The sequence below is a fragment of the Euprymna scolopes genome, chromosome 6 (assembly GCF_053919585.1).
Source record: "Euprymna scolopes isolate OS-2025 chromosome 6, ASM5391958v1, whole genome shotgun sequence".
NCBI lineage: Eukaryota > Metazoa > Mollusca > Cephalopoda > Sepiida > Sepiolidae > Euprymna > Euprymna scolopes.
Genome location: NC_136487.1, coordinates 140,821,107 through 140,844,108, shown reverse-complemented (window position 1 = coordinate 140,844,108; position 23,002 = coordinate 140,821,107). Strand labels below are relative to the sequence as shown.

General features: G+C 32.8%; 1 protein-coding gene across 1 annotated transcript in view; it reads right to left on the bottom strand.

Moving 5' to 3' along the window:
• The window catches only part of LOC145277998 (immunomodulatory peroxidase-like), a 95,252-nt gene that overhangs the window by 48,860 nt on the left and 23,390 nt on the right, over window positions 1-23,002 (bottom strand). Inside the window, exons 3-7 of the mRNA XM_080130168.1 lie at window positions 19,281-19,398; window positions 15,264-15,478; window positions 8,772-8,951; window positions 4,120-4,147; window positions 2,807-2,887 (exon numbers count right to left, since the gene is read on the bottom strand). Coding sequence (XP_079986294.1) covers window positions 2,807-2,887; window positions 4,120-4,147; window positions 8,772-8,951; window positions 15,264-15,478; window positions 19,281-19,398 — 622 coding nt within the window. The remainder of the gene's footprint in view (window positions 1-2,806; window positions 2,888-4,119; window positions 4,148-8,771; window positions 8,952-15,263; window positions 15,479-19,280; window positions 19,399-23,002) is intronic.

Genomic DNA, 23,002 nt, shown 5'->3' with positions numbered 1-23,002 from the left:
CGGATTGGAAACGTAACTATCTGTGATCAGGAATGAGATATAGAGCAGCTATCTGTTGTGCTACTAGTTGCGTCTGTGTAAGTAGAAAATCCAAGCCAGTTGCTGTGATGGACATTGAAGTCACCAAATACATGCACTTGTGCGCTAGTGTCGAGGGAAAGTACTGTATCTATGCTTTCAGAGACTTTGTTTATTAGGGCACAGTCCATGGTCGAGGGAGAATAGTAGAGAAAATAAAAGTAACTAATATTATGTTGCATATTAAGTCTAAAGCACATAAAGGCTTGATCGTCTGATTCTAGTTTTGATTCTCTAGTCCAGGGGATTGTGTTTCGAATATAGACTCCAAGTCCGTGTATATGTCTGTCAGAGTCCTTACGGCAGAGTGGGAGATATCCGGGCATGTTAAAGTAGTTAGTTATCAAAATTCATATTAGTTAACATAATCGCTACTTACCTGCATAGGGTTCTCATATATATATATATATATATATATATATATATATATATATATATATATATATATATATATATATATATATATATATATATAAAACACTAGGAAGAACTGTAGAAACTAATGTCAACAACAATACTGAGGGATCAAAAATCGTACAATGTTAATGCATTCGTATGTACCTTTTAAGTAACGTTAATAATTTTATATTATTTTATATAATTTTATTTTATTTTATGTCGAAACCTTGCATATGTTTTGTATACGATTATTCTATAGACGTATATTTTGTGGACAAATAACCTGTAAACGATAGGTTATAGAGAACATGAATTGGAATGAATACATAGAAGATGCTGACAATATATTTCCAATAGGTTAGGCTACTTCTAAAGGTCTAGAAAACTTCTCACACCTTCTGTCAGTATCTTATGTCTCTCTATGTATGTATGTATGTAGCATTGCTTCCACATCTAGGCTGATACACCATCCACCAATCCGTTCCTCTTGGACCAGCATTTCTACCAAGCTCCAACACCTGTCCGATAGCCGTAATGTGTCATCCCTGTGTTTGTTTTACAAGTACCACCACGAAACAAACCTTGAAAAATTTACTACGGTTGTAAAGCCTTGGCGTGGACGCTTCAGACGCATTCGACTAAAAACAAAATTCCACTTTCCGACCAACTGTCTACTCCAAGAGTTTCCTCAAGTCGCTAATTTTTTGTAATCCTCTTCCTGTTTCCTGTTTCCTCAAATGCATCAACATGCGAAGTTTTTGCACATAAAAGTAATTTACGTAAGTTAAGATTATTGTTATTTCCAATTTGAAAAAAAAGTCTGAGTCTACATCGGTCAAGAGTGTTGTAGCTTCCCGTGTTAGTGTAGATGTCTTTAAATGAACTGGTTATTTGCTTTAAAAACAAGTGCTTTTGTATATAACGTCGTAGAAGTTCGAGATTTGGCCACTTTTTAACGCGCTCAAATTAATCAACAAGAACGTAAGCGCACTAAAAACAGTCGAATCTAAAACGTTTTACGACGTTTTCGATAAAAGTACGTAAATGGTCAAATCGCAAAAGCACACTTCATTCGATTATCGATCTATCAGGTAAGAACAATTATACCATTGAAAAATAAGTGAATACTAACATCGTTATAACTTTTAGAAAGGTTTGAGCAACACCCTGAAATTTAGAGATGAATTAAAAGCGGAAGTCGAAGAAACCACGTGACTTCCGGCCGGCGTGTGTGTCTTTGGGCTCTGTTTACTGAAGCAATCGGAAATGAAACGTCGTCGTTTCAGGAGCCCCAACGAAGGTGTGAGTGGTTGCGTAAAATGTAGTCAAGTGTAACGAGACGAGGCGATTTATTTTTGTTTGTCTGTTCACCTTTCTCAATCTGTTTTCTTCTTTTGTTTTAAATAAATCCTGATTAAAAACTGAATATTGGCGTCTACGTGAATTTTTTTTTTGCCAACATCTGGAAGGCAACATGAGTTTCACAGCATTGACAGCGAGAAGATAGGCCGCAACAACCTGGGACACGGATATACAACGATTTATATACACGTGGTAAGGCGTAATATAACACACTGACTGACTGTAAACTAATACCGGTTAATGATTGAACAGTTTACCGACATTTCATCACCTGACATTTAAACACCCTATTATTAATCACGGATATAAAATCACTAGACATTTAATTACGTTTTTATCACGTGGAAACTTAATCACTAGACACAGAGACAATTAATCCCCCCCCAAAAAAATTATGTAATAATGTTATATGATTGTTTTTATTACGTTAAATTTTTAGTCCCTTTGGTAATTTTGTGATTATTTTTACGAGAGATTAAAATCTATAGGGTAAAACAATCATGCAAGGGTTACAGGAGAGGCTATCTGTTCGCTTAAAGTAAATATCAGCCACTTTCTTTAAAACTTTTTAACAAATAAACTATGAACATCACATTTATTTTACTTAATTTATTTTTCATTAAAAATGTAAACAAACTTCTGCAAATAGTCTCATTTCCTTTCTTTCTTTTTTTACTTAATGCTAACAAACAATACTGAACTTGAAAAAAAAAAGACAGAATATTATAAAAGAAACTTTTTTCAATAACTATTTTATTAAAAAAATAGACAAATGTAATATGGTAAAAAAAAAAATACCCTTTAAGCGCCTTCGGAAATCCTCAATGTGATTAAATATCTCAATGTGATTAAGTGTCCACGTGATGAAATAAAACCATGTGATTACAAGTCTAGTGATTAAGAGTCGTGTGATGAAATGTCGGGTGATAATTAATTGAACAGCCGACACAGAGTATGTTTTACTTACTTGATAGCTCGACTCATACTCAGAAGAGCTTCATAGGCCTCTCGGCTGTAGAGGGAGACACTCATGCTGTATATCTGGAATCTGTGACGAAGAAGAAATAAGAAAGAATCAAAATAATGTATTGAAAGACAAACGCAACAGTAAATTAATTAAAAGCTTTATTGAATTACTAGTTGAGGACCGATACTCCCAACGCTGAGCATCCTATATAAATTATCTTATTTTTAGATCTATATAAATAAAACAGTAGATGTATGTATGTGTGCGTGTGTGTGTTTAACCGATAAACTCTTAAAGTAGAGGTTACATAAAACTGAAATTAAACAGGAGTTAGTAGTTATACACCAAGAATGGTTTATAACGATTAAAATCTTTGTATGGATAGATGAATAACGCGTACATAAATATGTCGGTATATGGAAATGAAAAATGTTCATTTCAACTTGCCGACATTTCATTAGTTTTACGCATGCACAAATTCAATCATAAGCACCGCTAAAGTGGTTTAATTTTAAACTTTTCTTATTTGTTAGGTTAGCTCAAACAATAGGAATGGTTTCGATTTTACCTGACAAAACTTTTGAAATCACTACTATATATTAAATATATATAATCACGTTGACATACAGGTTCCCCTTTGATCACCGAAGTTAAGCAACGTTGAGCCTGGTCAGTACTAAAATAGGTGACCATTTGGAAATTCCAGGCGCTGTATGTGCTCTCCGCTTATCTCGGCATTGTTTTCGGTCGTCCTGGACTTCTCCTTGTCACTGGTCTCAATCAGAAGAGCTGTGATCGGAGATTGCACAACCCTTGCCTCACAATTTCAGGCGCAGCTACCCTTACAGGGAGTATCCATTGTCTTTCGAGTCTGAACGGAAGCATCGCATATTAGGTACAATATATAATTGGCTCTGTAATAATAAATACGAAATATGAATGAATTAAAATATATTTAAGCGTATTTTACGATCGGGTCCGACGCCCCCTTGTAGTTTCTAAATAAAGTCAGACAACATCATTGTTGTCGTATTCACACTCCTTTAAATTAGCATCGTCATTAATATGCTAGCCGAAATAATTCACTACTTTTCCTTCAACATTAGTGAAGGTGCGTGGTCAGCCTAATTGATACTATCTCGGACTATGAAATAGAATCTGCCGAGTCCAGAACCTAGCAGATCTATTTTATTCAGTTACGCACAACTAATGTTGGCAAAGGCACGCACACACACTTTTTTCTCGGCTATTGATAAAATGCAATTAATTTTACGAATACGAATTTTATTGATAAACGTGATAGGAACACTTACTCTCGTTGTATTTCGCAGCAGTCTCTCACTGAAAAGAAAGAAGACACTAAAATTAGCGTCGCAAATATCTACATTGGATACAAATTTGTTTAGTTGTAAATGAACTGTAAAGAAATAAAGAGAAAACGAAATCAATTAGCCTGAGCGATGACGTGTACGCGTGTGTTAGTTGTTTTTTTAAAATTACAATTTCTCTCTCTCTCTCTCTCTCTCTCTCTATATATATATATATATATATATATATATACATACATATATATATATATATATATATATATATATATATATATATATATATTATACAAATTTTCCAGATATACAAACAGAGGTATATGCGTGCCTAATTAGCAAAACTATTATATATTTACATAAGGTTTAGATATAGATTTAAGACTGCCGTTATGAGGCAATTGGGGAGATGAAAGAGGCCGTGACGAGGGACACGCTCACACATGGGACCTCCCAGAAGTTGTTGGAACGGTACACCAAGTGCATTGCAGCCGGGGTAGATTACTTCGAAGAGGACTAGAGTTTCATGTGTGTACTATCAATAAAAGTGCCCATAAATCTGGAAACTTAGTGAATACACCTCGTCTCTCTCTCTCTCTCTCTCTCTCATTCTCTCTCTCTCTCTCTCTCTCTATATATATATATATATATATTAATATGCATAGATCATCGTATAACGATTAGATCACTCTCTGACTGACGTAATGAACATTTAAAATTAAAATGTTTAAAATTCAACGCTGTTTCACGCGGTCAATGGTAGCCGAATGGATACGGTCTCCACTAATCGAGCTAGAGATGTCTCGTGTCGCGGGGTTCGAATCGTTCGACTGGTGTTAATCGTGACACTCTGCACTGAAGAATCCCGAAAGGATGAAACACTAGTGTCTGTAGGTATTTAATTATCATAGTAAAAAAATAATTATATATATATATATTTTATTTACATTCAATACTTTTGTGATTCCCGCATTTTATCAACCTGGTCATCCTTAATTTAGGAAAAAATCCGGTTGGTCATTGTGGAATAATTTCCTTTGTTATGGAAAATTCTAAAAATCGGATTTATCTTCTAGAACCAAAAGTATATAGACAAATACTTCTGCAATAACTAGCTGGATTTCAAGTAAAACACCCATAGAAAAAAAAATGAGATTTGACCAGGAATTAAATCTGTGCATATGAACAGACACCACTCTAAGCTGATGTCGATTTAATCGTTTGTTTACCGGATTTTACAGTGAAATTGGAAATCAAGATTGTATGGATAGGGCATATCTTGATTTATGAACAATATCTGGTTACTGATTTGCATTGTTAACAAAATCTCATTAGATGTGATGTCGGATAAAAAGTAAATCAACACTGTTTAGACTTTCAAATGAAGAAATAAGAAAAAAAATCATTTAAAAATGTTAAACTGGCTCAAGTTCTTATCTATGCTGTATAATGTAAAAAAAAAACATAAAAAAACAAAAACAAAAAACAAAACAAATCAAACATTTGGTTAGGTTAAATAAAACATTTTCTGTTTGATTTCCGCTTTCTGCCAGCGAAAGTTTGTTAAGCCTTGCCGGTGTATACCGAGAAAAGTCCCTTCTGGTTAATACTTACGTAATTCTTTAATGGAATAATTTATAATCCAAAAATATTTTTCTGTCTTTACTTCAAAGTGTTCTTTTTTCAGAATTGTTTTATTTCTAATAAAAAAAAATAAATAAATAATGCTTGACGCGCATGCATAGTTTTCGAAGTCGTTTAGAAAGAGACAATTTTACGGACTCTCCCTTCGTTTAAAACTTCTCTACGGAATAATTGACCATTTTTTTCTAATTCTCACATATTATACGGCTTAGCGATCGTTCTTTCAGATGGTACCGGTCTTGACCCGGTTCGATGCAGCTAACAAATGTTTTAGCGAGATGTATACACATACATACATTCACACACACACAAACTGACGCTTGAGATTCATATTATAGCTTTTAATCATGTTTTTATTACAAAATAGTTTTTTCGTTTTCATCAACTTAGAATATTATAACAAAAATGATTTCAGCATAAAAACATGTTCGGTTTTCTCACTTTTTTTATTGTAGTTATTTAATGAGTAAATTTGTTGTAGGCTGTCAATGTTAGTTCATCAGGACAGAATACGCACTGTTTCACTGTAAAACTCTCCACGTCTTTTTATGCACATCAGTTCCCCTTACTTGTCTAAGGCTAATATTATCTGAATTGCAAGTAAACGGACTGTTCAAATCAATAAAAATGGACGTTTCATAATGTAGTAGTTTCGATTTTAGTTAACGGATAGCGTCTTATATGTTAAATTAAACGGTTCCGTTTAACATACGCGTAAAGTAAAGACGCGATCCTATCGTAAAAAATAATAATAAATAATTAAATAAATTAAATAGATAAATGCACAAACACATCAGTAACGAAATAATAAAACTAAATAAAAAAATAATAATTAAGAGGATATAAATAACTAATTAAATGAATAAATACAATCAAATAAAGATAACGATCTAATAAAATAAATAATAAAAATATATAGCAAAAAGTAAATAAATAGAAAAAGACATGATATATATATATATATATATATATATATATAGATAGATAGATAGACAGACACACATATACATTCAAATACATATATCTACACACCTATACACACATGTACATATATATACACAGATGGATACATATGCACACACAGAGACATATATATATATATATATATATATATATATATATATATATATAGTAATTTATAAAATATATATGGCGATTAAGCTACACTGAATATTCCGCGTTTCATCCACTCTTGGATTCTTCAGGCTTATGCGCGCATCCACTCTAGGATTCGTCAAGCTTATGCGCATAAGCCTGAAGAATCCTAGAGTGGATGAAACGCGAAATATTTAGTGTAGCATAATCGCCATATATATTTTATAAATTACTAAATAGCTCTACCTATGTATTGAGCACTTTTGAAGTAAATTTATACTTTTGTATATTAATTTTATGTGAGTAAATGGAGTGTATATATATATATATATATATATATATATATATATATATATATATATATATATGAAGGAAACAAATTAGCCGCCGATAGAAAAGATGTAGCGGGCGCGTAGCAGTATAAGAAAGTTAACATGTATGGTATATTTAATGTAAAAATGAAAGCAGTCTTCGCTTATGACCATGTTTCGGTGTATTAATATGGTTGTAATTGGGGTGTTTTATTTCAAACGATTGCCTCTTGTATAGAGGGAAATCATGTTTGTAAATCTGTGGAGAGTTGTTTTTTTGGGGGTGGGACTTACATTCTGGAATGAATGAATACTCAGTTTTCAGTCAGTGAGATTTGGTGAAATGTGAGAAGGGAAAAAATCATTATGTTTGGAATCGGGAAATTGAAAAGATTAAGTTATGTATATAAGTATATGAGCCAGATAATTAGGGCGCAACCCCTTATCTGAACAAAATGCAGAATACCTCCCTGTGTTGACTGGGAGCGGTAGGAGACCTTTTTATTTAGAGGTAAAAATAGCGACTACTTCCACTATAGATGGTTGCAACTGTAATAATGTTGCTCTTGTGATGTAATGTAGGATTTTACTATGACGAATAAACGTGTGTAAAATGACATTTCAAAGTTACATAATATAGTGACTAATAGTCTAGACATGATAAATTTGTACGTGGCATCTGTTGGAGCAAACCTAGTGTAATTTTCTTATACATTGAGATAAAAAAGTTATAATCAAAATATATTTTTTAGTCTTATTTCAAAATTTTCTTTTTAGGAATCGTTTTATTTTTTAATAAAATAAGTTATAATCCAGACATATCTTTTAATCTTTACTTTCAAAGGTTCTTTTTTTCCAGAGTATTTTTAGTTTTAATAAAATAAGTTATAATTAAAAAATATTTTTTAGTCTTACATCCGAAGGTTCTTTTTTTCAGAATGGTTATATATTCAATTAAATTGGTTATGATAAAAACATATTTCAAAATGTCCTTTTTTCAGAATGTCTTTTTAAATAAAATAAGTTATAATAAAAACATATATTTTTAGTCTTTTCTTCAAAATATTTAATAAAATAAGCTATAATGAAAAAAATTTTTTTTTTTACTTCAAAATGTTTTTTTTATAATGTTTTATATTTAATAAGATAAGTTATAATCAAAACGTATTTTTAGTCTTCACTTCAAAATGTTCTTTTTTCATAATTGTTGTATTTTAAATAAAATAAGTTATAATCAAAATATATTTTTAGTCTTTATTTGAAATTTTTTTCCAGAATGGTTTTATATAACAAAAATGTACTTTAAAAGTTTACGCTTACGTTTAATGAAACAGTTATATTATTTATTACGCGGAGAATATAGAAAATTCGCAAAGAGAATATAAGATCTGAATAAGATTAGAACTCGCGCGTACAAAGAGAAACCAATGTTAGCTGGTAATGGTCTTTACCATTTGTCTACTGGACCTTACAATGAAATGAAAAGCCGGAATTGTACAGATAAACTAACATCTCTTTTTTTTTGTTTATTTACATAACTAAACCGTCTCTCCTTAGATGTTGATGCCAGATGGAAATATGATCAATACTTACTGTTTAGAGTTTCGACATTTTGTAAATCATGGTTAAGGAAATTTCCGAAAACAGTCGCTATATTTGTTAGGTTCTGATCTTCGCTTGCATATCCGTCGCTTTGGTAGATAGCAGAGCTGAGTTCTCGCGGTCCAGGCAGAATGATACCAAAGAAACTGTGTGTACGTGGATCACTTAAACCTGAAAATTGCAGGAAAAGAAACAGAAATCATTCAAAAGGTCGAACTGACCAATAATCATCATATCATGTCATTACTGGAGTCATCCTTGTTCATCAAGGTGATGACTATCATATCGAAACTTGTCGGCAGTCTTGCAGTAAAGCCCGGCAAACTCGAAAGTAAGTTCGACAACTCTAGAAGGGTCACATCAGTATTTACACCGTCAAATCATGTGTTATTTTGTTAAGACAATTATATTGAACGAATTGGAAGTAACCACTTGATTAAATAAAGTTAACGACTCGATGATATTTTATCATGCCATTACTGGATCCATCATTGGACATCAAGAGTACATCTGAACTATCACTCCCAACGCGTCTGTCACTGCCAGACTCTTTTTTTCCTGGGATCACATGGTCACACTATTCAACCACCAGTATATCTTATCATGCCAATATTGGATCTATCGTTTTGCATAAAGGTTACATAAAAACCTGTCTGTGGCACTGCCATACATTCTTTTCATGGGACCCATAATTCCATTGTTAAATTATCGTTATTCTTATTATGTCAATATTGGATCCATCGTTGTGCATCAAGGTTACATCTAAACTAACATATCATAACCTGTCTGTGGCACTGCCGGCCTCTCTTTACCTGAGACCCATAGTTACACCGTTAGATCATCATCATCATCATCATCATCATCATCATCATCATCATCATCATCATCATCATCATCATCATCATCATGATGATGATGATGTCAAAAGTAGATCCATTGTTGAACATCAGAGTTTGTGTCCATCAAATCTTGCTCAGTACAAGTTCGTCCATAACTTCAGTCAATGGTAATGATTTTAATTGTTAGTTTAAGATTTCCGCAATGACAATTGTATGTTGTTGTGGGTTGTCACCTGTCTTCCAATTTTCGTTCTTGCTCGATTCAGACTCATCCACCCATCAACCACTAATCTTATGAACCTATCAGAGAGAAATGATTTAATAATTGAAAAGACATTTCCAGCTTTACCGTAGCCGGAGATTTTGTGGAGTAGACCTTTATGTCATACCCTATCACAGGTCTTTGATATGTCAATTTCTCTAGAAAAGTGTGAAAATCGCTAATCCTATGAGATATAACTGTTAGCATATCTACTGTAGATATAGTAGAAATGAAACCATATTGCATGTCACTGAGAAGGTTATTTTTGCTGAGGTAGTTAACTACTTCTCTATTTCACTCAGATTCCAGCAACTTACTCATGACGCATAGGAGACTTATTGGTCTGTACTGAGAGGGAGATGACAAATCATCGGAATTTTTAAATACAGGACGTACTGATGAGGCTTTCCTGGGTGTTGGAAAGCAATTCTCATTAAAACAACGCTTAAACAGCTTTTAAGTATGGGATCTAGTTCTGATTGAAGCTTTTTAAGCACTATAATAGAATGCCGCCAGAGCCAGTTGCTTTACTGGAATCGAGGTTTTTGATTAGCTTGGAAACATCACGCAAATATATTTGCATGTCGCATAGCGTATTTTCAGACACAGAAAGAAATACGGGAGGTTGCCAGCGCTGATCGCATAGAGTAGAATTAGCTGCAAAGTTTTTGGCAAAGAGTTTGGCTTTGTCCGATGCTACGAGATTACCCCAGGTCCATTAATGATAGTCGGGATAGAGCACACACTTCTATTCAAGACCCTGTCTGTTGCCAAAATTGGTGGGAACCAAGTCGCTACTTTGGACTTGACGGACTGAACATACAACTCTCTCGCGTTATTCATTACTCTTTTACAATAGTTGCTGGCTATCCTAAAGGCAGCTTTAGTCTCAATACATCTATTACGTTAGATGCAATGGAAATAGTGATTTCTGTTCGCAAAAGCATCAGCACATTCTGGAGAGAACCACGGCTGGCTGTTAGGTTTTTGCTGAAAATTCTTGGAGGGTATGAAGTGATCTATACATACAATTATCCATTCCATTAGGTTTGATGCTATAGAGTTCTTTTTAAACATGGACGCAAAGGTAGCTCTAAATGTACGAAAACTCCCAGTCAGCCATAGAATACTATACAATGGAGAGGTAATTCGGAACTTATTAAATTTTGTTTTCATTTTAACTGAAATAACCGAGTGGTCAGAAGATCCCAGTGGAGACAAAACGGAAAATCAACATAGATCAGCCAAGTTGTAAGAAAAAGGTCTAGGAGACTTGCATACTCACCATCAGTGTTGGGCATACGGATGGTTTGTGAACAATCTGATTTAGGTCATAAACAATGGAGAAATACTGACAGAACCCCCTCTTATCATCTGTCGTTTGAGTGGGCTAACCATTTCACATTGTGAACATTGAAGTCTCCACAGACGTGAATGTTAGCCGAAGGATAGGCAAACCGAAATGTGGTCAATTTTCTCAGATATGCTCTTAAAGATAGTAACTCCGCTGTTGTGAGGGCGATAAGGGGTAAATATAAACGCAGTGGTGTGAGCAAGTGTAATCCGAAACCACATATTGGACAATTTAGGGTCTTATCTGGAGATGTCTCTACCACATGGAAAGTCACCTCTAATGTAGGCACATATTCTATGCCAATGGCGATCTTGGGGGTCAGATTTGGATGTTAAATTAGAATATCCCTCTATTACAAATTCATCTAAGGAAATAGTCAGCCCAATGCCAGTTTCGCTAAGGAAGAATAGGTTTGCTTTGGTCTCTTGTAATTGGATTTCATCCTCTGAAATATTGGAACGTAGAACGCTGATGTTGGAGAAGGAGATGGTAGTGGGCGTCTACGTTGGAAGTTGGAGATTTGGGTTTAATCGTGTATCCTTTCTGGAGACTTTTCATGATGGAGTTTTAGGATTTGTCGACAGACTTGGTTAGAGCAGGACTAAGACGAAAACTAAGGGAGAAAAAGAAGTGAAGAAATAATAATAAGTCTAGAAAAGACTAAGACTAGCAACATCACGTCTGTGTGAGAGAGGTTGCAGAGAATAATATAGAGTAGGGCAAGTTAAATTGCAGAGACGTTTCGACACCTTATCAACTACTCTCAAATGGGACAGAGATTCACCAGCTCAAATATGACAACATTACTCCATGCATTATTCTCCGATTTTCCTCCTTCATGCGCATGTCTTTTTAAATAATATATTTCCAATTAAAATAACATCTTCACTTAATTCTGAGAAAGCTTTTTGGCAATAAAATCTCCACCATCCGAACTAATTTTTTTGCATTCTTTTGATATATCTGCCTTTCCCACCCACCTCTATATTTTGTTGTATTTTAATAATTTTTTTCATATATGTATATTTTTTTGTTTGCTTACATCGACAAATCAAAATTTTGATCTGTCTTCTCAGAGCTACTCTCCTATTCAACTGATAAAATATGTGCTATATTTGAAAATGTGTATGCAACTGAGGTGGGAAAAGCCAGTGGTTAATTATTAGACTTTAAGGAATCGAGGAAAGGGGCTAAGTTTATGTAGAGATAGAATGCAAAAATTTTATTAAGTTATTATTATTATTATTATTATTATTATTATTATTATTATTATTATTATTATTATTATGTTTTTGATAAATCTGTAACGTTTGACCAAGCCAGGACATGTACGGGTATTAACGACTCATGTGCCGAGTTAATGTCGCGTCAGCATTTTAAAGCGTGGCGTGAGCGTGAGGTCACGGAATAAAATATTTAGTTATAATGTAGTCGTTACATGTCAAGATTCGGGACCCACCCGTTGCATGTACACAGTCGCAAGAAAACAAAGACAAAAAATTATTCGACCCACTTTTTTCAGTTGAAATAACAGACCTTTATTTACAAGTACTTCCAGAATAACGGTTAGTATCTTGTTCAAAAGTCTTCTTGTACTCCAATATGCTTAACAAGACTTTCCCATGTTGAACACGTGATACTCTTTCTATGTTCGGCCATGTTTAGGATGCGTCTTTCTCTGTCGCCTTCGGACCACGTGTGAAATACGTCAATTTCTTCTTTTATAATCTTTTTCTTTCCATCTTCCTCGCGGTGACTTCACCTCGCACACATCCCAAGCATTTGCATATGTTCGTTGCTGCTGCTGACATATGCACGTCTGCGCTGTTACGTAGTTGTTAAGATCAGAAGGAAGATAAGAAAAGACAAAGGAAAAAACGCGTGGCGATTTGAAAGATACTCTCGACAAGCACGCGAATATCTTCCCTCGTACTACCCCTTCGAAAGCGAGCCAATCGACTGGTGAGTATTAGAGAAAATTACGACAACAGACTAGCTAGTTGTGGCTTAAACAAAGGACTACTATCTGACGAGAAAGAGAAAGAAATAGTGAACGTAATTGTCGTGTTGAAACTATATGTCTGCGACTTGTGTGTGAAACGAACGAAAATAAATAACTTTTCCTTTCGCGTAAAAAAGTTCGTGTCAAAGTTTTCTTTTCTTTTCGACTGTTTCTATATACAACGTTTAGGTCCACTTTAAAAGTAATAACGTTATAAATTTGTTGACATATTACTGGACCTGCATTTTCTTCTTTTTGCAAAGATAGCGTTCCTTGCATCCAAAATAATATTATTATTTATTAATTTAAATGCCAGTATGATGCTGGTTATGGGGGATGACTTCTTTATATTCGCAGACCCGTATAAACCAGCACGTTCCATTCAAGATTAGACAGGGTAGGGTAGAATATGTGTCTCCCTTCCTCTGGAACTTTAGACTCTGTTATTGACCAGCATTTGGTTGAGAATCCTTGTTGTGCCAACCAGTATAAAATAATGTGGTTTGAGGTACTTCATAGAACGGATTCCAAAAATCATTTAAAAAATTTGGAATCTTTCTCTATCGCGATTCAAAAATCTTCTTTATGCCGGCAGAGGGAATTGATAAAACCGTTAAATTTCTTTAGGGAATCTTGACCACCTCCCTTCTGATTTTTCCTTCTTCGCGATGCAATTTTAACCATCTTATACTAGTTTATTGAATCAAATGGCTTATTTTAATCACTTGAAAGAGCTATATATATATATATATATATATTATCATATTTAAGCGTATTTTATAACTGGAGAACACGAAGAGGCCTGCTAGTTATTTATATAAAAAAACTTTATATATATATATATATATATATATATATATATATATATATATATATAAAGAACTTTATATATATATTATACATATAAAGAACTTTATATATATAAAGAACTATATATATATATATATATATATATATATATATATATATATATATATATATATAAAGTTGTTTATATAAATAACTAGCAGACCTCTTCGTGTTTTCCAGTTATAAAATACGCTTAAATATGATATTTTAATTTATACAGATTTAAAATTTATTATTAGAGCCAATTCTCTATTGATTATTATTATGATGTATCCAATATGTAGTAGAGGCCTGGTCGTAAAATAGCCTTAAATGTGATATTTTAAATTCATGCAGATTTTATCTTTATTATTATAGAGCCAATACTCTATTGATTATTATATTTTACCGAATATGTAATAGGGGTTTCAAAAGTTAAAACAGTGACTTGAATGTTATCAGCTAGAATCGAAACCAAAACTTTTAGCGCCCCAGCCTTGGGTGTTACCGTTTGAGCTATCGTTAGAGGTTAAACGTTAAAATTTCACTGACTTTAATCTACAATATATATTTGATCCCTTGTCAGCTACTTTTATCGCCTAAAGACCAAATGGAATTTGTTTCACCTCCAGACCGTAGTTGAATGGGACCGCAAATGGATAGTGACATTTAATGCTACTAAGACTAAGCTGCTTTCCTTTAGCAATTACAAGAAACCTCTCCAACGATCGATATCCATGACAAATAACACCCTACCTGATAATTCTTCCTTCAAACTCCTCAGTTTAACATTCATAGTAAATATGAACTCAAATAAATACATCGAGGACATTGCGAAGGATGCTGCAGGAAAAAGGTGGGCTCCATCTATCGTGCTAGAAAATTGCTTACACCTGAGAATGTAATATATATATATATATATATATATATAATTACATTAGTAAAAATACATAATTCGAATGCTTGCCTCAAAGACAATCTAATTAATTTGTAAATCAGTTCCGTTTGCTATTTTATAAAAGTTAAAGATTAAAACCTTAATACATTCTCTATCATTTAATCTACCGATCAGAGTCAGTGTTAGATTAAGCAGTGATTGTTCACTCCATGGCACTCGATATATAAAGCAATATATGAAATCGATACATCTAATCAACGAGGCAATCACACACGCATACGTTTCCAACGCGAGACTTACCGTCGACAAACATTGCAGGCAGGAAACGATCGAATGGCGTGCTACTTCTGCCTAAATACGGACTTTTGAGGTTGTTGCACGAATTGTCCAAACGACGATATGACCATTTTGGATCGCAATCAAGGTTTCCCACGTAGTCACAAACTTCCAACAGGCTTCCAGTCGGTACGATTGATGAGAGATAAGACTCAACACGACTGGGTTCGATATAATACCTAAGTAAATAAATAAAAATAAAGATTAATAAAACAAATACACACAATCTATATAATTATAAAACTCAAATGACCTTGTAACGAGTGTTGTATCCAACATCCGATTTACTACTTCCGGTTGCGTATGCGTACATAAGCAAAGAATCGACGCGACAATAAAACGTATTGTTTTACTGTGTACGTTTTCAGCTTCCAAATTGTTTTTGTTTTCGCGTTTAAATATATCAAAATTTGAATTTAACTTTAAGTATTATGGTATCTGTTCAGTGCACATTTACCTATAATTACGGCAAACCACTTATAATTCAATGGCTGTATTTTTATTTTTTTAAAAATAAACAATATAAACAGAATGACTCAGAAATCTATTTATATTCATTTTTCTGTTTGTATACTGCCATAGAAATGTTTCTGTTATATCACAAAAATCTGTTTTTCTTTACGTCACAAGTGTCACGCTCATACATTAATTCTTAAGCTAATATACAATACTGACCTAATGGGGCACGGGTAATCTAGTATACATATATATTCAAACGTATTATATATATATATATATATATATATATATATATATATATATATATATATATATATATGTGTGTGTGTGTGTGTGTGTGTGTGTGTGTATCCTAAAATGATCTGACACGTTGGTTATTAAAAAAATAATTAAATAAATAAAAATAAGTTTTTTTTTTTAAATCCAAGTAGAATGCCATTTTATTTCACACAATCTTAAATATTAAATCGGCCAAATGTTTCCCATCATTGGTAACACACAATTGTAGGCGTGCACAAAAGATTTCAATAACTCGATGGATCATTTCGGGTCGAATGGTATCAATTTCCAAACGAATAGCTCGTTTAAATTCTTCAAGAGATCAAGGGCTGAATACTTGTGACTTCTAAATATCCCCATAAGAAAAAAATGCAGGATTTTAAATCAGCGATCTTGTGGGCCAACCAATATCACCACGCAAAGAAATCAAATGATTCGGGAACATTTCTTTTATAATTCCTACTGCATGTCTTGAAGTATGCGATGTTGCACCGTTCTGTTGAAACCATACATTATTTCTATACTCACGTTTATTCAGTTTGTCTCTCAGAAAATTGTTTAGCATGGCACAATATCGCTCAGAACCACAGTACCATTGTCATCTTTGAAAAAGTACAGGTCCCAAATGGGAAATATGTACAAAAAATGCATAAATATAGATACAAATGCATTTTGACCTACTTAAAATAAAATGGCATTCTACGTATATTTAAAGAATAAAAGAATATTTTCTTTATTTCATTGTTATTGATTTTAATTTTGACATACAAATGTGCCAGATCATTTTGGGACACACACACACACACACACACACACACACACACACACACACTCTCTCTCTGTCTCTCTCTGTCTCTCTCTCCCCCTCTCTCTCTCTCTTTATACATATACTAGCAAATATACCCGCGCATCGCACTGGACATTTCTGCACACTCAGGTACGCGATTTGTGGGCACCTTTCCAGTAAGTGGGTGTTGTAAGAGGGAAGTAAATTTCAACTAGATGCTTAAATCTTATCTAACACATTGAATACTGAAAACATACCACAATCAGATCATATCAGTTTTTCATCATATCCTTTTGTAAAACTTTTCATTGAAGAGCTTCGTGGTAAACTACATTTCTGCTTCTTTGATTTGGAGCCAGAATGTAGAGTTTTTCTGAACTTCCTGTCCGGCTGATGGAGACGTAGAACATACCGTAACTGAAGCAGTCTAATGTCAGGTCTACACCAATGGTTTTAAACGCCTGACCTTGTCTTTTATTTATGCTCATTGCAAAACACACCTTCACAGGAAACATTTCTAGATAGTACAATTACAACAACGCCCCAACATCCCCCGGCCGCCGCCGACATCCCCCGGCCGCCGCCAACATCCCCCCGCCCCAATATAAACAAAATGTTTTTTTCGGAGGGGTCAACGTGTGGGTTCTTATGTTAGGTTAAATTATCATAGAAAAGTGATCCTCCACTTTATTGAAACTAACATTTTTCCAAAATGTCCCAGGGTCCAGGAGTTCATACCATGCAAACGGTAAATTTGCGACGGGGTTGATTATCAGATTTGGTGTCAGAAGAAAAAAATCGGTTTGTATCAAAAAGCGAAAATAAATGTATTTTTTTACCATAAAAATAATTATTTGTCAAATTATGAGAAAGTGAAAGGAGGCCTGGGGTCATTTTTTTTTGGCTCGTTTGGCTGTTTTTGGTGCTTTATAGTAAATGCACGGGCGGCCATCTTGCTTGCCAAACTGTAGTGATTACGTTGGATTTTATCAGGGAGGTCATTTATAAATATTAGGAATAATAAAAGTCCAAGGATAGACCCCTGAGATACATCTGCATTTATATCATATGTACGACCGTCGAAGAAAACCTGGATTATTCTTATATATATATATATATATATATATATATATATATATATATATATATATATATATATATATATATATAAACTAGCAAAAGTACCCGTCGTTGACTGGGTTCAAAAACAGCCTACAGAAAATGGACCCTGATTTATGAAAGTATGATAGGTTATGTAAAGGAAGGGTGTTAAAGAGATAGCTTCGAATTTAGGGGTATCAAAACCAAAGCAAAATATGATGAAAATAAAAATAAAATAGATAAACCCCATAGTTTATTATACCATACCTGTTCACACTGAAACACTTATCACAATATTCTGTGGATCTATATTAAAACACCTTGTTAAACTTTGTGACATTTCCATTCTATGAGGTCAGGTGCGAACGAAAATCCCATAATTTTATTATACCATATTTCTTCAAACTGAAACATAATTATCAAAGTATAGTGTCTGTAAAATTGTGAAATCGTGTAGGACCTACAAGTTATGTTTAAAAATGTAGAGATCATATATTATTTACGCATTATTATCTTTATTTTTCTTTTTTATTAATTGCTCAAAGTCATCCCGGGCGGCCAGGGTTGTCATAGCCATACCTCGGTGAATTTGTAAGAATGTCATGAACAACATTGTATTGCCCCCAAGCATGAAGTCGGTGACATTTCGAGCACATTCTCTATAATAACGGAAAAGAGTCCAAAGATGTTCATATTTTCACATGATGTTTTCAATATAATTAAACAGTAACTACCAAAGTTTTATATTATTCTAACAGAAAATTTAGAAATGTTGCCCATCGAAAGTACGAGACCATTTTCAGAATCACTCCGTATTTACTAATATCTATTAAACTTCATTCTTTAATGTTCCTTGAAGGAGCAGCCATCTTCGATCGTTTCTTTTTTGTAAACGGCATGAACGTCTGTTTTTATTTTTTGAGAAAGGTATTTTTCCCGAAACATCTCCACCATTCCACTTTTTATTAACAATAAGTAAAAGATTTATAGAAAAATACATAGATAAGATTCTGAAGAAAAAATATCACATTGATTATTTTTTATCTTTTCTTCCAGCATTTTATTAGTTTACAATCTTATTAAATACATATATACTTATTTACCAGCAATGCTTGAAGCAAATTGTCATACCATTTATATATATTGTTTGCTTCAGCAATGTTTGAAGCAAGTTGTCATACCATTTATATATATTTTTTGCTTCAGCAATGTTTGAAGCAAGTTGTCATACCATTTATATATATTGTTTGCTTCAGCAATGTTTGAAGCAAGTTGTCATACCATTTATATATATTTTTTGCTTCAGCAATGTTTGAAGCAAGTTGTCATACCATTTATATATATTGTTTGCTTACCGGTCGATAAGTTCTCTTGCTGTTTCGATGTACCGGTAACCGTTCAAAGCATTCTTTGTCGAAATCTCCTCCGGAGAACCCATGATATTATTAATCGGCGCATTGGAATTGCCCGAAACTGAAAAACAAAGATATATTAATAAGAGGAATAGCTTTATATATGTAGCTTAACATTAATATGTTTTTAGAATTAGCACTGCGTGATTCAAAGGATGGCTCAACATGTCAGATTTTTTCCTGTGCGTTATATAAGGAACTAGAAAAATAGTATTAGTAATAGAGTACCTAACCCTAACGTATTCCAATATGTTATCTAACCAGCATACATACATACATACATATATATATATATATATATATATATATATATATATATATATATATATATGCTGGTTAGATAACATATTGGAATACGTATTCCAATATGTTATCTAAGCAACATATATATATATATATATATATATATATATATATATATGCTGGTTAGATAACATATTGGAATACGTTAGGGTAAGGTACTCTAATAATAATAGTAATAGAGTACCTAACCCTAACGTATTCCAATATGTTATCTAACAAGCATATATATATATATATATATATATATATATATATATATATATATATATATATATATATATATGCTGGTTAGATAACATATTGGAATACGTTAGGGTTAGGTACTCTAATAATAATAGTAATAGAGTACCTAACCCTAACGTATTCCAATATGTTATCTAACCAGCATATATATATATATATATATATATATATATATATATATATATATATATATATATATATATATGCTGGTTAGATAACATATTGGAAACGTATTCCAATATGTTATCTAACCAGCATATATATATATATATATATATATATATATATATATATATATATATATATATATATATGCTGGTTAGATAACATATTGGAATACGTTAGGGTTAGGTACTCTATTACTAATACTATATATATATATATATATATATATATATATATATATATATATATATATATATATTCCTATAATTTTTTGTGTATTGAAATTCATATTAAAAACGCTTTTTTTCTATTTATTTAAAAAGAAAATACAATTATATGGGCCGTGGAATTGCATTCATTAGCAAAAGATCTAGTTAATTTGCATATTCTTTGAAACATTAATTTTAATTAATTCCCTACTAGTTTTTTCGGTTTTCTTACGGGATGATCCTCTTTAATTAACTATTACGTGTAATTATAGTCATTCAGATATTCTACATGATTTTTACTTGCGTAATATTTGCATAAATAGTTATAGTAGACACAAAGCTCTTTCTATATATATTTATGTATACGTATATATTTTTGTTTAAAAAAATTAGCCAACCAAACTTCTAGAGTTTTTAGTTTACAGACATGAAACTTCATATATAAAGTATTTGACCACATACAAAATTTTATATTTGCGTTTTAGCCCGGGAAAATTGGTACAAAAGTATGAAAATATAAAAAGAAATGAAATTTGCCAGGTGAAGGTCGAACGTCGGCATTACGAATATGCATGCATAACGTAATAGCTATTGGTTCAGGCTTTAAATTTTAGCCTTAAATAAAATATATCTTCATAGCTCAGTCATTAACGGCAGAGGAAAAATAAATCGAAAGTTAAATGTTTTGATTTCGATTCTCGGTGGTGGTGCACGAGTCGTTTTTTTAACGTTTTAAATCATTACTATATATTGAATCCAATAATTAATAATTAATACATATTACTATATATTGAATCCAATATAATACAATAAAAAATACGAAATCTGTATTAATCAAAATATCATATTTTAGGCAATGCCGGCGCCCTGCTAGTATTATATATATATATATATATATATATATATATATATATATATATATATATATATATATATATATATATATATATATATTCAATTTGTCTTTACATAAACAGTGATTTGTTGCTACACAGTCATGAGCATGTTTCGGTCTTCTAGTATTTAGTAACTAGAGACCTCTTCAGGCAACAACGTTATTTTCCAAAGCGAAATTCTTAATGAAAAACGAAAATCAACTTTCAGCAAAAGAAGGCCTTTTTTCTTATTATTTTTGTAAACGGCTCATGGGGGTGAAAGTTCAGCTGTGCGAAGAACAGGGTTGAACAGGGTTGATTGGGTGCAAATTTGTTAGTTTATTTATTTTCCTATTTGTTTATTTACTTATTTACCCGTGTCTTTATTCGTTCATTTTCATGTTGGTGTTAGGGAATAGAGTTTGTAGGGTTAACTTGCTCTACTCCCGTATTGAGCACTCTTCTATTAACCTCTTTATATTTCACTGGTTACCCTACTTTTGAAAAATAGCAATCTCAAATTATATATATATATATATATATATATATATGTATATATATATATACGTGTATCTGTGATCGTCTAGTGTTGTGATAATATGCGAGTGTGTATACGAGTGACCGTTAAGCAGCGTTGTGTCGTTTAATCTATCTAACGTTCGCTTTAGGTGTATACACATTCAAATACAGTTTATGACGGGATAATAATATGTAAGACAGTTGTTTTACAAAGAGACGGACATCTTTGTCTGGTTACACATCAGAAAAGGGGACACACACCTTCTTGAATCGTCCCTTGACGTAATGTCCTTAGATTGAAGACATTTTATCGTGCGAATAAACTCATAACGACCAAGTTATATTTGTATATTGACATTTATTTCCACGGTTGCGACTTCTTCTATTTCTCTTTTGTTATTATGTATTCTTTAATTCCCCAGCCGGACGCTTCCCGATTGACAAAGCTAACCTCCTCTTGTGGACGCCTCTCAACTCTGCGTCTCTAACGAACAGACTATCTTATTTACAAAACGGGTAAAATGAATTCCCCAAATAGAACAGTTTTGTAACACATGCACGACGAAGATTAAAATCAAGATTAAATGATACTAAGACTTATGTCTAGAATACTTATTTCTATTTTAATTAAATTCAATTACATGATTTAGATTTTAAGAAATGTCTAAAATTTAAGGCTTTAAGGTTTAAAAGTTTAAAAATAATTGGCATTTAAGGAATTTGCTTAATTGGTGTCTACTGACTATGGATCAGATTCAGTGCAAATCTGAAATACTTAAATGTTGAAATGGCTGGTTATGCAAAAACCGTAACATCCTTTTAAAATATAAAGGAATTCCTTAAATGCCACGCATGGGGAGGAGCTGTCAGGAGTAAGTTATCCTGTCATGACAGAGTTAAAAATCAGCTGCAAAATCTGCTAGGCGATGCCCTTTTCGCTTCCTTGCAACCTGTTTCCTAACCCTAACCCTAACCTGTTTCTCACAGGAGACGAGCTTGCCTTTATTCTACCGTTATTTTTGTAACAAGTGCTCGTCTGAACTTAATTCAATGGCCCCCCTCGCCAAACTTTCAAAAACAATTCTGGAATTCTGTTCCACTGGGCCGAGTCCGAGCTAGCTACAACATGGTCGTCTTCAAGTCCAATGTTAACGAATTCTTGCTATTTCGTTCTCTTAAATAGTCAGATTCTTCCAAATTTTCACTATAAACGATCACTGAATTATTGTCTCACTGATTACCTCACACTCATTAACCCGTATACTCGAGTGGCCTTCAGGCCTTGATAAATAGTGATTCTCTTGTAAATACATAAATAAATATAGTTCACAGCGTAGCCGCTGAATTCTAA